Raw genomic sequence first — 16526 nt, forward strand, 5'->3', positions numbered from 1 at the left:
TTATGCCGGACATTGTTGACAGATAAGTAGCCTACGCAGCCCACGTTGATTCTAGGAACAAGAAGGAAAAACATGACAGAATCATTGTAATTGCCCAGAAAAAGTAGACCATTATGTGTAGCACGAAAACAAACGAGCCATGCAGTGAGTGAGGCAGCCAGGCTCTCAACGCCCCCGCCTTAATTGACTGCTGAATATCAATTAGGCATTCATTTGCAAATGACAGCTGGACGCGCTTGTTGTGGCTGACCCGTTTTGTTTTCCTTTTCTTCGGCAGCAGCAACGACAGAGGAGTGCGAGGATGGACAGTTTCAATGCAATAACACGAGGTGTATACCGACCATCTGGAGGTGTGACGACGATGACGACTGTTCGGACAACAGCGACGAGGAAAACTGTCGTAAGTGTAAAGGAAACAAATCACTAATTTCCTCAATAACGCCTATCTGGACGAATGAACCACACTGGGTTACTCCACGTTGTGTAAAATAAATAAATAATATAGAATCTTTTGAATGACATTGCCATGCCATTGACAATGAATGGCCACCTTTGAGTGTTTAAACATTGTGTTTACACAAACCCTCAAAGCTGGACATAGGAGGGGCGAGCACCCCTCAAAAACAGAAAACTAATCATAACATTCCCATGTTATTTATGTGAGCACTATAGTCATGGGAAACTATTTAAAAATGTAGGAGCATGTAAAAAAACAATTCTGAAATGTCTATCAACAGACAGACATGACCCATGCACCGACCTGAAATTGCTCCATGTACAGGAAGCTGTATATACACACTGTGTGGGCGTAGAACATTTATTAGAGCTTCCATGCAGATCCAAATGAGTTTCATTTCACTGTGCCTTTAACTCTTATGAACCAGAAAATGTACGCATTTCCCCGGAAAAAAGGCCCTAGGGTACACAAATAACCTATTCGCTGTGTCCCTTTTAGCATTGTTGTGCTTGTATTGTTTTTGTCCTCACTGCACATTTGATATGCAGAGGCATCATTTTGTTTTGACAAACGCATGCAGGGTTTTCAAGGCAAGTTAAGGCGCACAGGTGCAAATCCACCTCACTGCCTGCCTGAGAGAGTGAACTTGTAGGTTGGGGTTGGCTGCTTTGGGCCACACCATGTGTGTTCATCTTGTTGCTTCTTGTGCTATTTTGGGACTGTATGGGACAGCAGGGTAATCAATGCACTTCACGTATGGTATTGGAACGCATGCACACACAGCAACACACGTGACGCACGCATGAATATCCTATGTTAGGGTGTAACAACAATCAATAAAGTGAGAACCAAATTACCTTAAATTAAAACAACGGTATAACGTAGTACAGCTAGAGATTACTCGCCTGCGAAAAGCCACCATGCATGCCAGTGTGATTGTCAAATCAAATTGTGGATTTTGAGAATCACGACTAATATTCGCGTTCCTCCACATATTGAGAACCACACACAGCAGTTTGGTAGGAATGTGTGCTTGCCTGGTTCTGGTTGTGCACACAGATCTCTCGGTGAGAACCAGTAGCTTGTATTCCAGAAGAATGCTCTGACTGAAACCAATGAGGTTAAGCCAGTACTGAACAAGCTTTGTTCATTTGCCATGTTGGCTATATTCTTTTGTCTTGGTTAATTGTGTCACAGGAGGAATTCCCGTAGCACCAGTAGGCCCATTTCTTCAGGCCTTTTGGGGAAAACGGGTCATTTGGAGCATCTTTCTTCCTGAAACATTCATGTGGGACCAAAAAGACACGCACAATCCGATGTTCCGAACTCTTGTTTGGTTGTCAAGAGTTTTTACTGTCATTGTTTTGTGATACGTTTCTCTCTCTCACACACACACACACACACACACACACACACACACACACACACACACACACAGTCTGAGGGTGTTTTTATTTCCATCTGCCAGAGTCTCTTCTGATTGCATTTAAGATCCGAGTGAAAGCATACCGTATTTGCGCTGAAAGGCTTTAAAGCTGAGACTGCCATTTGTAGATTACAACAGGGCCATGCTACGTATCATTCTGTTAAAGGGTCAGCCAGTGCCCCCTGTCCATTTCTTCCAGGTGCAAGCGTGCATGTAACTGTAAGCAGGTGGATATTTAATTTGCTCCATCTCAAGCAGGCACCCTAATAACACAGCTAGACCAATATCACCTGAGCCTCAGCCGTGATTGTCTACTTTTGGACATGACACTGACTCTTTCCCCGTGTTGGGTAATCATGTGTTTCTATTCAAATGATTTCTTAGCGTTTTGTTCACTGAGTTGTTAAGCTGATGAAGGGACAAGAAGACACAAGGAGAGGCAGTCTTGGGTTTTCCTAGATTTCGGTTATCACATTTTGTTAGTTCAGAGGTTGTTGTTTACCTACTTGTGTTTTCATCACATCAGAGGCTGTTCTGTTAGTACAGAGTGCTGCCTCTCAAATCGGTAATGAAATCCACACAATATCCTGACAAGTAGGGCTCCACAAAAATTATATTGCAAAATGCAAATGTTTAATTACTTTATATTTTGATTGTGATTTAAACTTGTGGTTGTCCAGCCTGATGTGTGTACCAAATAAGAGTAGCTATAATGTGACTGAATGTTAATTGATATATTGTTCAGCCCTTGATCGGTCAGAACCCACCTGATCTTTGAGATAACAGGTTCTTGTAATTGAGAACCATGATCACAACAGGTTTTAATGTCCATAATCTAGTTTTTGTGTTGTGTACACCAACGTTTATGTTGTTATGTACCCAGATCATCTCCCCTCCCCCTTGCTGTCCTCCTCCTGTCACCCCCATCCCCCATTAGACCCCCCCCCACCCCCGAGCGCCCCGCTATCCTTCTATGCGATATGTTCTACCATCCCCCATCATCACATCTAGATTCCCTACTGACCCCGTTCACTTTATTCACACTCATACATGCATAATGACACTTGTAAGCATGCGTGGTCACTACATATTATGGCCAAGACAGTGACACACACACGCACACACACACACACACACACACACACACACACACACACACACACACACACACACACACACACACACACACACACACACACACACACACGTATATGACATGCACATGTGCGTGCACACATTTCATTGACTACAATCATACACTGGCTTATACACAAACATGCCAAGGCTGCAATGACTCACACGGTTACTCTTCCCAGATGAATTAAAATGTAAATTCTTGTAGTTATGGTAGATTCCACTCTGTATATTTGCAGCTTTCCAGCTGCAAAAGATATCCAAATAGGATTTTTAATGAGTGGTCATCATGTCTTTTGGATAGAACAGTAGGAGAAGCAACAAAGGAGATATTTATTGTGCCATCTCTTGACATGGAGATGCCTTCTCTGGTGGTTAGGGAAATATCTCTCTGGATGTCTGTCTGTCGAGTCCTATATTATTATTATCAGGACCTTTTCCTCCTGTCTTCTTGTCCAGATTTGTGGACAAGAACATTGACAATATAATTCACATTTGAATCTTTCACATTTGAACGTGAAAGCCTACTACTATACTATCCAAAAATAACGTACCTACAGTAAAGTACACGTTTGCCGTGTGACACTGTCAAACTGGAGTATAAATTAAGCAGTATACAGTATGTAACGCCCTCCTCACCCCCTGAGCAGCTAGGGTTCCAAAGCCTATGATTCATTGTGCCTTCCTCTGCATTGTCATAAACTCAATCCTGGTTGTCGTCGGATTCTTTATGCATCAGGAAATGTGTGAGATAGAGCAGAGACACTCACAGCCTGTGGTAACTGGAGTTTTTATTAAGCATATCCTGTCCTTAAATGGCATGTCCTTAAATGGCAGCCACATGAGATATTGGTTGATCCTAATCCTAAATTTAAGATGTGGTTTTGGGGTTTCTGCAGCCACTAGTGCTACCTGTACCTGCTTGCCCAAATGTGGAATAATACCTCATAGTCAGAAACACATGGGAACCACCATGGCATCTTGCTTACTGCTGTGAGCCCCGCAACAGCATTCTGGTTGTGTATTTCTAACCCCATTTATTTAGGTTGTTTTGCACCACTACTGGCTTGTTCATATTAGTCACCTTAAACAACCCACACCCCCACACCCCCACCCCGTTTTCAGCATGCCCCTGTTAATTAGATTTAACTAGTCCTTACCCGTTCTGAATATATGAACAGCAAATGATGTTCATTGTGTGTATGGTAATGCGATGTAATAGATCACATTACTGATAGGGGGGAATTGATTACAGATGGTCTTGGGAAGTTGGGTTGGGCACAAAAGTAGGCTAATTAAACGTTTCTTGTGCAAGTAAATGCTGTAGTACACCATTGATGTGTGATGTAAATTTGGTGGTGATATTCTGCCTATAAATGGTCCAAATGGAAGTTATTGAATATTTTCACGTTCGGTGTTGCACTTTGTAGATGGTCCCTAACCGCTCACCGTCTGCTGCCCATGGAGATATAAGCTATGAAACGGTGAACGCGGAGGTTGGCTTTTTGGGCTGCAAAGCAAGTTGTATAGTTTGTTCTTTATATAATCAGGTTAAGAATGAGATGTTTTGTGTGATTTAGGAATGTGTTGTTCCTGAGCTATTGAGCCAGCGTTGGTCATTGCATCTGTCTGTATGTATTTTGGTTGCCAAGGCAATTCCCCGAAACCCTGTTGTTGTTGCGTGCTAACGGTAGGCGGTTAAGAAAACATCTCCATTTGGCCACCCCGAGTCCCCGACAGATAAGCATTCCGTTGTGATCGTGATGTTCGGTGTGTCACGCAGCCACGCTGGGTGCGCACAGGGCTGTAACCTGTCGTTGTCAGTGTCCAGGCTTTCAGCGTGCATGTAGCCCATGTGTATGGCACGGCGAAGGAGGTGGTTGAGGAGGGGGCGGACAGTGTGGTCTCGAAACAGAGCGTGTGTTCACGACTTCACGTTAACATGCCCCCGTCCAACTGTCAGAGCTGGCTTTCAGGTGCCTGTGCCACGCAACCCCCACGTAGTGCACCGGCCACGATGCTTCCCCAAAGAAGAAGTTATGTCGTCTGACGCAAGAGTAGCTGACTGTAGTATGGGTCCGAGTTGTTTTGCCTGCCTGGGGGCGGTGTGAAAAAGGGGAGGTGCGTTGGAGAATGCAAGGGGAATGTTGCACGGAAAACTGTGTCCCAGTATGTGGCCCAACATGCATTTCACTGGTGACACGTGATTTGCGGGGAGATGAGTTGTTTTTGACGCAATTTTCTTTTTGTGGCTTTCGCCTTTATTTTATATATTTTATGGAGGGACAGACAGTAGGCTGACAGGAAATGGGGTGAGAGATGGGGGGAAAGTCATGCATTAAAGGCCGTCGGGATCGGGAGTCGAACCCGCGGCACACTGCCAGACTGGATTACCAGCCAAGGTTCCTGGACCACTGAGCCATGGCCCAGGCCGACGCAAATTAATTTAATTAAGATGATTGTTAGAATGTTTGGCGTGTGTAATGCAGGGCAGATTGAGGTTGGAGGACAGGGCTGCGCGGCACTAGGTGCCGTGAGGCTGTTTGTGCGTCGTGGCGTTGTGAGGAGGCGCACGAAGCGAGCAGCTGTCTTGCTATATCCTAAGGAAGTATTCTGAAAGACATCGACCGAGCGAAATAGACATGTATACACTTCCTAAAGCAATGCCACCAGCCTACGCAAAACATAGCGAAACATGCCATTTTTATGTGGGCTGGCTGGGCAAGTCGCCGACACACAGAATGCATTGGGAAGTGTTGTGTCTATTGGCAAGGTTCCACATAAAAGACTATGGTATGGGGTCATTAAGCATGAATAAGACAAACATAAAAAGCCATAGACTTGGCTGCCACATGCACGTCATGTCTGAAAGTCAGACGTCGGAGGGCCTAGCTAGCGCCCCTCAAAAATCACACTTGTGAAGTGAGGGGCACCTTTATCATAATGTCTATGATGATGAAGAGATGATGAAGAGACGTGGCCACACATGACGTCACAGGTCACGTGGAACACAGAAAGACAGGCGTTGGGAGGGGCTTGCGTGCCCCTCAAAAGTAGTATTCATGTAAAATGCAGGGACAAAAATCTGACACGCCAGGTAACAGAATGCAAGTGAGCTTAATATTATGGGATATTGGGGTATTTATTGTTCACCTGTTGCTAGCTTATCCCCTGCATCCAATCTTCCAGCCTCCTTCTCATGTTTCAGAAAGCAGGATAAGAGATATTCCTGTTGGAGACACCATTCAGACCTTTTAATGGATATGTAGATCCAGAGCCTATTCTAATCCATCTAGGCTCTTCTCTTCTCTTCTCTTCTCTTCTCTTCTCTTCTCTTCTCTTCTCTTCTCTTCTCTTCTCTTCTCTTCTCTTCTCTTCTCTTCTCTTCTCTTCTCTTCCCCTTCCCCTTCCCCTTCCCCTTCCCACCACATCAGTTTGAGTTTTCTTCTGTGCTGCTGTCAGTGCACCTCACAACAAGTGTCTTTTGGGCAGTCAGCTGCAAAATGCAGGGATTGAAGATGTGTGTTTGTGTGCAGGGCTATCAGCCACTCCCTAGGCCTTTCCTTTGTGTATAAATGATTCCTGTTCCCCTCTGTATTATCCAGCCCCCCTCTCTATTCTCAGTATGTCCACGTCCGACTAGGTGATGTTTTTGACAGTAGGAGCTGTCAAAAAGGTTGTCTGTTAAGCGTGGAAAAATAAAGACATACAATAGGAGAGACAGTGAAGCTGAATAGAGACAGGGAAATACAACAGCCAGGGGCACATGTTTGTTCACCATTTTTGTTCATAATTATTGCCATATGTTCGTCCACTATTGAAAGTGGACGTTTAGTTTTCATGTATTATTTGTGACCTGTGCTGACAGTTTTGAGACCCAGTGAGTTACTTCAAGCAGCCAATTCATTTCAGACACTCTGGGCATTTCCTCCCAGCGTGTGTCAGCTCAGCTTCCTTTTTTTGGTGCATTTCTTCTAACATCAAGTGTAGAAAACACCCACAACTTCACAAGCCATTGCTTTGATCCAACCTATGCTCATTATCAAGCGCATCTGTGCGAACCCCTCAGAAGTGTGTTATTGTGACTGCCGGTCGCATTTACTATGAAAGTCAGTGTATCACTCAAAATCCCCATACATGGGAAAGCCAATATATGGAGATCAATATTGGCCAGCAACTCTACCTGAAACCCTTAGATCTCCATATATGGATGTGCAAACCTGTTATGACATTCCATATGTTGATCCTTCCCCATCCATCCTTCCTCTTTGATGTCTCCATTTTGACTGATACCTGTCCATTTAAACTCTAGACGGGCCTGCCCCAATGTTCACCCACTTCACCACTTTTCAACCTATCTTCATATAATAGGTCCTCATCATCGATGGGGAATACAAGCTAATAGAAACTGCAGGCTTTCTAGTCCTGAAAAGTTGCAATGCGAAAATGGAAGCCATCGTTCTCACGATAATGAAATTCTAAACATTTTTGTAAAAAAATCTTGTTTGAAAAAAAATCTGCCTAATGATGATGTCACTGGAGGACGGTTTCTTTTAAATGTTTGTTTTTTTAGGCTTTCACCTTTATTTTATATTTGTATGGAGGGACAGACAGTAGGCTGACAGGAAATGGGGAGAGAGATGGGGGGAAGACATGCAGTAAAGGCCGTCGGGATCGGGAGTCGAACCCGCGGCACACTGCCAGACTGGATTGCCAGCCAAGGTGCCTGGACCACTGAGCCATGGCCCAGGCCTGGAGGACGGTTTCTAAACTGCCCACAGCCCTCCTATGAGACACAGACTGAGTAGAAATAGGTGCCAAATATCATGATTATTAGTGAGGACCTACAGTATTATATGAAGATAGGTAGATAAGTGGTGAAGTTGTCCTTTAATGCAGCCGCGCCTGGCAGCCGGCGAAAACTAGAGTTCTCAACAGGCCCGAAAATCTGACCCCCCCATGCCAAAGCGGCCAGCGTTCGCCCAGCAGTCTGCTGTTACCCAGAGAGAGAGAGAGAGCTAGAGCTGTGGGATTAATGCGGGAGTTGCCAGACATCTTTCAGGGACATGGTTCATTTTGCTAAGCGGGAATGAAAGCATACATGCTCCTCTGCTTTTGATATCCAACTCTGCATCTATCTCTGCTTCTGGTCAGACTGCATTAAATATGTGCATTTCCTGTTGGGAACTGTAAACTACCTGATATGCTTGATATTTGTTTGATAACAATATCACAATTCTACAAACTAACACGGTGCCCGTGGGGCCTCTACAGCGGTGCCCGTTGGGCATTCGCCTACTTGGAACGATGCAAGTTGGAAATGCATGCCCCACCCAGATATTATGTGTTGGAGCCTCTACAGTGGTGCCTTTTGGGCACTGGCCTACTTGGAACGATGCAAGTTGGAAATGCATGCCCCACCCAGATATGTCTCCCTTTTATGCCCATATATGGAGTTCTTTGTAAGTGTTGTGAGGTCAGAACAGGCCAGCTCCATATATGGACAATGGGCAGGGGCCCGGTCAGGAGCCCGGGCAGAGGCCATTTTGTGGCGGTTCTGGACAACCGTGGGTCCGACCGACTCCACACCGGGCACTGCACCCCCTGCTGTGGTGTGGAACACGTGTGTCGAATTTGAAGTCGGGGCTAACGGTTCTCGGGTTACGTGGACTACACACACACAGACATACATTCAGACAGAAACTTGGTGCATTGATAGATAGATAGATAGATAGATGTTTCTCAAAAATGGCAGCTCTACAAGCTCACAACATGTCGGGATACGTTGCACTATTTGTATACATAGGTTGAAGTGGTTAAATGTGCCCTCTGCAGTTTTTTCACAAATCAAACCATGCTCCCGGTCACGGATGCAGGCATGCGCCCCCTGACCCACCTAACTCTAGGTCCTTCTCATTGGATTACTCTGGCACTGCTCTGCTCTTTGGTAAGAGAATGAAGAATTAGTTTTGCATCATTTACTCCTTGATAGAATTTAATGTCATCATCGCCTTCATGTTCACTTTTCATTTTGAGAAGACAAATTAAATAATTTCTCTGGAGACTGCATTAATATGCAGTCATGCCTTATGACAAATACTGCATATTACTTTGGTTATTACTTTGGTTAACCACTTAATAAGCCATGTACTCAGATCTAAGCAGATAAGGGTCACATACTGACGTTTTATATTTTCAGATAACCCCCTCCCGCAATTTTGTATAATTGGGTAAATAGTAATTTGATAAAAAGTCATGGTAGTTACTCTCAAATGTGTCTCTATGTAAGGGCATGTTTTGGGGTTTCAGGATCCATGGTCGTACATACAGCATTACAAAACAGAGGCTACGGTGTCATATCAATGGATATTCCGAGACTGTTATCTCTGAGATTGCTATCATTTTGGAAAAATAAATAAATAAAATGTTTCCCCTTCATTTCATTTCATCAAATGACGAACATCAGATGTGAGCATGCAAGGACTCAAATCGACTCCCAGTCTGGGTGCACCCAAGCGGAAAAACTGCCTACTGTTGTTCTTTTTAATGAGTTTCAGAAGTGAATTGTTTTCAAAAGAATGGTGGTGGTGTAGTTGTTTTCATTAAATCAGTGCAGCACTTCTACTAGTGATGTGTTAACACCCTGAGCGACAAGGACGGAGTTCTCCGTTCAATCAATTAGTAACGCCCAGCGCTCAGGACGGAGATTGATTAAAAGGACGGAGATTATTGATATCAAAACCGATCGCATTGCTCCACACGTTGTGAGCTTGTAGATCTGCTATAATTCTGTGTGTGCGCACTGTACACGCCTGCACAGCACCGAGCTCAATTAAGAAAGATTTGGTGCAGATGTGCTCATTGCGCTGATGATGATGATGCGCCTCAGAACGGAGAGGGCACTTTTCTCCAATGGTCAAAAAGGCAGGGGCTAAACTCTAAAGCCCTTTCAAGGGCACACGGGTGGACAAATCCTGCCAACCAGAAAAGGCTGTGAAAAATGCAAACTTGTTGCATGTTTACTACACAGACCATGCTCCTTACCACACTCGTCACGTTATTCTGTGAATACGGGTATTCTTCCGAATCTTCGATGGCGACCCTGGGGATGTTACACTTGGCTACACTTGTTCTTTCATTTTGTTTCACAGAATGATCCATGCGTTCATAATAGGGGAACATTGGCAACGATAGGCGAACATTCAGAAAAAAGATCTACAAGCTCACAATGCGTCACAACGCATGTACAGTGTCTGTTTATTACTGCTCTCAACATTTCTCACATAAACCCAGCCATTAGTGTCCACATGGGGCAATGTGACAGTACAATCCTGACATAAAAAATAAATGTTACCTTTATAAAAAAAATAAAAAATTGCAATGTCAAGAGAATGAGAAAAAACAACCAGCCAACCTTTTCTAGCTGTGAAATTGCATTTAATTGGTAAATGGACAGAGCAGCCAAAATGGAGACTGAAACACGGAAGCCTGATTTATTCATTGGGGCTAAACATTTCAAAACAACTATTAGTATTAAAATAAAATAAATCATAGAAACCTTAAACACGCTTTTCTTTCCCCCCAGTTCGAGAGGCTATTTCTTTTAGCTTTTATCAACCCACAACCACATGAATCCCATTCTGCGGAACATACAATACAATGAAGTGTGGCCAATCCTAACATCCTTGGGGTTGTCAACAAGGATTTTAAAGAATGCCTGTTGATTCAAAGAAACTGGCATTTCTGCATTTTGTTTCGTTGATTCACAGAAACTGATGTGTTTTCTGTGAATCAACAGAAGGGCTCAAACATGTATGCTATAGAAGGCTATTGTTTGTAGCAGTTTTACTGGTAAGCTGTAATAAAGACAGAAAGCAGAGCAGCAGTAGGAAATCCTAACTGGCAGATGGGTTGTCTCACTCTTGTGTCTCTAGTTGTGTCTGACCTCTGTGTACTCAAGGGAAGCATATTGCGATAAAAGCTCAGCGGCTGAGCCCTGCCTAGAGGTAGATGTGTTTTTTAAATGTCTAAATCCAGCCCACGCAAGTATTATGCGCACACACACACACACACACACACACACACACACACACACACACACACACACACACACACACACACACACACACACACACACACACACACACACACACACACACACACACACAAACAGAATCATACCAGACCTTCGTTCTATTATACACACAGAGTAAACACATGCATACACATAGACACTAAAGGTCGGAAACACACAAGGACAGAGTGAAGGCATGTTTTATCGATTGCATTACTCTCTCGGAGTCTCGAACATGTCCGGGCCATCACTGCTGCTGACACTGATCAGACGAGATGGAGGGAGGAGGAGCCTGGCAACAAGAACATAGAAAAAGGAGTGGAGGAAGTAGAGGGAGGGAGAGAACAAGAGAGAGAGAGAGATCTTCTGGAGTGGAGTGTGTGCAGGTAGAGGTAGAGAGCGGTTAAAAAGCCTGCTGCAATGTCATTGATTTTAGAGTGGTTGTTTTTCAGTGTTTCGATGTGATGTGATCGCATGTGTCGGAGAGACTGAAACTCGCTGGTTGTTAACTTGGACTTTGTGACCTGTATAACATGTAGAACTAGGATCTATCCGTCTATCTATCCATGCGTCTGCCTATAAAGAAAGCGCTACATGGACAGATGGAGATGATCAAACTCATTGTAGAGGGAGAAACATCAAGTAATTTATAGCCTGATTCATACTTCCTTGTACAACGATATTGCGTGCCAAAAATACTAGACCATCGCTACAAGCTCACAATTAGTTGCAATTGGTTCGGTTCTAATTGTAGCCTAGTACAGAACTGTTTCTAATTCAGACAGGCCAGAGCATATTTAAGGGAGGATCTATCTTACCGCAGTACATCTGCTTGTCACCGTTGGGAGAACCACACACACACACACGCGTGCGTGCGTGCGTGCGTGCGTGCGTGCGTGCGTGCGTACACACACATGATTGCTGCTCCACTTCTGCTGGTGTTTGAAGGACCCTGTACTGTCCTTTATTGTCAATCAAGACTATGGCTGCAAATTGTGCTTTCAGGGTACTTTTCATTGGTGCTTGTATAGGCTGCTAGCATTTATTAGATTTCTTTTTTTGCTTTATTTCTTTTTTCTATTACTGTGAAGTGTGAAGCACTTCAGAAGCCACTCAGAGAGGCGCAGTATAAATAAAGATTACCTTTATTTATATAGCAATTTTGGGTCATGCAATTTTGAAAAAGTAGGCCGTCAGAAAAATGGGTTGAAATTTGACTCAGTGGGATAGAATAAAAAACAAACAGTTGCATAACCTGCATTAGCATACCAAACAATCTCTCATTTGCCCTACAGTCCAGTCCACCCTTATAATAGCCCATCAAATGGCATATAAAGTCCATAGTTAAGCGCACAAGCAAACATAAACTCTTACAGCCTTCGGGCAGTTCATTGAGAATGCACACTCAAAAGGCGTAGAAAGTGGGCTGTACTTGGCGATATATGAATCTGTTATCTGAGAAGTGCTTGTGGCTAAATTCAAGCTAACACAGGGCTTCCCAAACCTTTTCCATAACGACCCTCAACACGCCATATCGATTTGCATTGGGCCCTCATTGCAAAATGGCTTTAAAAATAAATAAATGAAAATAGTTGCTCAGTCAGCACAAGCTCAGAATGCAATGTGATGCATTGTGATGCTATTTTTGTTGACAATGACATGCCCTATATATGTTTCTCTGTGTATATATAATAATATAATATCTATATTTTTATTATATATAATATCTATATTCTCCTTTCCAATTAGCCCCCTTGGTGGCCCACCCAGGCACCGTGGCCCACACTTTAAACCTTGTTATGTCTACACTCTCGCATCTTTACAGGGTGACACAAACCCCTTGCTAGTTGCTTTGAAAGTAATATTGATCAGTGATCCTGTACAGAGCTGTAAGTTCCAAATATCCTTGGTGAAGGCCCAAAATGCTTTAATCCCTTGATATACGTTGTTGTATGATGAATCGTGAAAATTCCCGATCCACAAGGTCAATCAATACATGAAAAGTTGAAAACTATAAGAAATGTCTTTGAAATAGGATTTTGCGCCAGTACATTAGAACAAAACTTCAAGGTATAGTATAGATATGAATTTATGCCTGTCTGGCAGCTTCCTCACAGCAGAACAACTAAGCTTCATATTGGCAGCCAAGAGAGAGTTGCTGGAATGTAACGATAAGCTGAGTAAAATGCTACAAGCTTATAGAAAAATGGTTTGAAATTTGAAAATCAGTAGTATTCCCAAGGTCCATTAAGCTCGTAGTGAGTGCTAGTGCCAACAGGTTCTGTGTTCCAGGTAAAACAAACACTGTGTAAATAATTGGAAGAAAAACACTTAAAAAAAGAAATAATCACTCTTGTGTGAAGTCATACATCATCATACATCAATCATCATACATCACACACATCCATGCTCAGCCAATCAAATCATTACTATGGGGTACACACAGATGCACAAAGCTGGGCATAGGAGCATATATCAAATATATATGCTCAATCTACAAGCTCACATGTTGCATCGTGAGCTTGAAGATTGTTCAACATTGTTCAACATAAACACGATTATGACAATTATGCAAACATTATTGCGATTATTTCAAATAATTGCGATTAGGCGATTATGTAACAATTGTGAGTGCTAACTGTTTGGAGCAGTGGCTGCCATTAAGACAGCACCCAGGGGAGCAGTTAGGGGTCAAGTGTCTTGCTCAGGCACTATTCCATACACAGAATAATGGGCAGACTGGGGAATGAAAAAGTCACCTTCCGATTCCCAGATGGCCTCTCTAACCACTCGGCTAGGGCTGCATGCCTCCAACCTGTCTCATCTCATTTAATACACTGGTTCACAAACATTTTCATGTCACGGGCCCCCCACATTTATTTCAAGATTCTTTTGAAAATGGCAGATACACAAACTCACAACCTGTACATCGGCTATTTTCAAATAGCCGATGTAACTGTGAATAGCTTGTGCTTTTGTGCCTCGTGTCTGACAGCCTGAGCCAGATAAACATGTCTGAGGACATGATTGAGGCTTATTCAGATTGAGACAAATTTGAGTCACTCTTTCAATTTCACAAAGCCAGAAATCAAACAAATGTGTAAATGGGAGTGAGAAGGAGAGTGAGACAGTGCAAAAGAGAAGTAGTGTGTGCCAGCGAACGGTCATGTGAATGTGTGTTTACAGTAAAGCCTGTGTTTCACACCGAAAATCGCAGATCTACAAGCTCACAGTGCGACGTATTGTTGTATTGTATGTATCAGGCATAACTGTCTACAGGTGAACAAGCCTAAATTGAAAAAGAGAAACAGCAGCTGGTTCTTTAAAATCTAAAGTGACTTAATTACGCTGCCTTGTTGCTAGCGGCAGAATTTCTGGATTGGAACTTCAAATTTGCCCTGGGGCAGTATCACGGTGAATCAGTGCTGCGGTAAATGTAAAAACAAATTTTTCGATTCCTTGTCACAGTAATCGGGCTTGCCTCAGTCTTCAGGGCAGCGAAGGTCCTTTTGCCCTCCAAAACTCAGTTTGCACAATGCTATTGTTTTTGTCCAGTTACTGGAAGAAGCTCTTATAGTGAAAGAGAGAGAGCTCTCCAAATGGAACTAAAGGCTGAACTCTCATTTCCCATTGCGGACCTTCAGCTAGTGGACAGATGCTGTAATCCAATGTGGCACAGATTACCCAATACAACAGTGAAGGTACCGTCAACCCCTCTAATACGTTCTGATGTACAACAATACAACAGTAAAGGTACCGTCAACCCCTCTAATACGTTCTGATGGCTCGGCTTGTCTTGACTTAAAGTGGCGAGGTGTGTTTTTAGCATTCGCTCTAAAACCTCAGCCTACACGAACATGAACTCAGCAGGCATAACGGAACACTAGTGAGTAGTCAAAAGGAACAAGAACAGACGGCCATCTGCATTCCTCTAGCATCTAGCCACTTAACAATCTGTCCCCGTTTGTCTGCGTTTTACTTAGCAATTGGTATGCACTGCAATGTGTACTGTACACACACACACACACACACACACACACACACACACACACACACACACACACATGCATGCTCGCACACACGCATGCACGCACGCTGTGTCTAATGTAGTATCGTACAATATAGCCTTCCACTCTCTTCATCCACAGAAGTAGATGCAACCACCAAAAATGCAGAGCAGTGTTAGAGAGATCTTCATATCAGATCTACAGCATAACCTCACAACACGTTAGATTAGGTATTTTTGCTACTTTCGCCTGACACATGACAAATATGCCATAAGACGACATAAAATAGACGGCATTCATTTGAGATACATATAGGGAGATTGGGCAATTTAGGCATTTAGCAGACGCACATAATCCAGAGCGATTTACAGTAAGTAAGAACAAAAACATGGTAATATACTGTACATAAAAAATAGTCATCATGAATTATACATAAGCTAAGAACCTAACAGAGAATGTCTATATAATGAAACTATGCATATATTAGTGCTGCCAAAATTGGCCGAAAATTACGTTTGAATATTCCTTTTAAAAAAACATGTGGGTTCGGAAAGATTCGAACGGCTCGAATGTCGAATTTATATAATTTTAATATAAAATATTGCAGCCTAATATGCAGTAAAACTTTCTCTTTTCTTTCTCTATATGCGCCGGTCCTGAATCGGCTGCAGTTGGTGCTCTCTTGTGAGATCAATTGAATGATTCATAATTAAGTTCTTACCTCGACATGAAAGGGGAAATAATCAAAGCAATAGCAATGCATTTGTTTTTGGTTTAAATCAAATTAAGGTAGGCTACAAGATAAATGTGTTACAGTCACAGAGGAAGCTTTACCGCGAGAGACAAGAATCCATGCATTGTTTTTACATCACGTTGTCGGTCATCGAGTCTCACTGTAAACTGTCTGCCTATTGAGTGCTTCACGACCAGATGAATCACCGTTTGAGCTTGACCTGTTAACATTGTGTGATTAAACATGTGTGCTTTATATGGAGCAAGTTAAAGTCAAAACTGCCTAGTGACTCCTCCAAGGCTGTGTCACTGTGCCCCATGGTGTTAACAACAGGCAGGCAGAGCGGAGCGGTGCGAGGCAGCTGATTTATTCTTCATTATTACATGGCTTGGTTGAATGCTTGATTCTGATTGGTCAATCGCTTAATTCAGCGGTGAATTATGTGTCGATAATGACCGCTCCGCGTATAACAGACCTCTGCCTAATCAAACCCTCTGAGCACCAGCTGCGCGGCTGCGCCCCGCTTGATTTACTGCTGTTTCCAACATGAACATGACAGCCATGTAAACACACACACACTAGTGACACACAATGTCATTTACAGCTAAACATTGCTCTTAAAAATGTTTTTGAAAACATTTGAGCGAGAAATAGACGAAGCAGGAGCAGGACCCGAAAATGGATTCTATTTGATC

General features: G+C 43.2%; 1 protein-coding gene across 1 annotated transcript in view; it reads left to right on the forward strand.

Moving 5' to 3' along the window:
- The window catches only part of LOC306943004 (low-density lipoprotein receptor-related protein 8-like), a gene marked incomplete at its 5' end in the record, with an annotated part of 96047 nt that overhangs the window by 506 nt on the left and 79015 nt on the right, over positions 1-16526 (forward strand). The window contains one exon of the mRNA XM_079529209.1: positions 278-400. Coding sequence (XP_079385335.1) covers positions 278-400 — 123 coding nt within the window. The remainder of the gene's footprint in view (positions 1-277; positions 401-16526) is intronic.

The sequence above is a fragment of the Electrona antarctica genome, assembly GCF_951216825.1.
Source record: "Electrona antarctica genome assembly, chromosome: 19".
Lineage (NCBI taxonomy): Eukaryota > Metazoa > Chordata > Actinopteri > Myctophiformes > Myctophidae > Electrona > Electrona antarctica.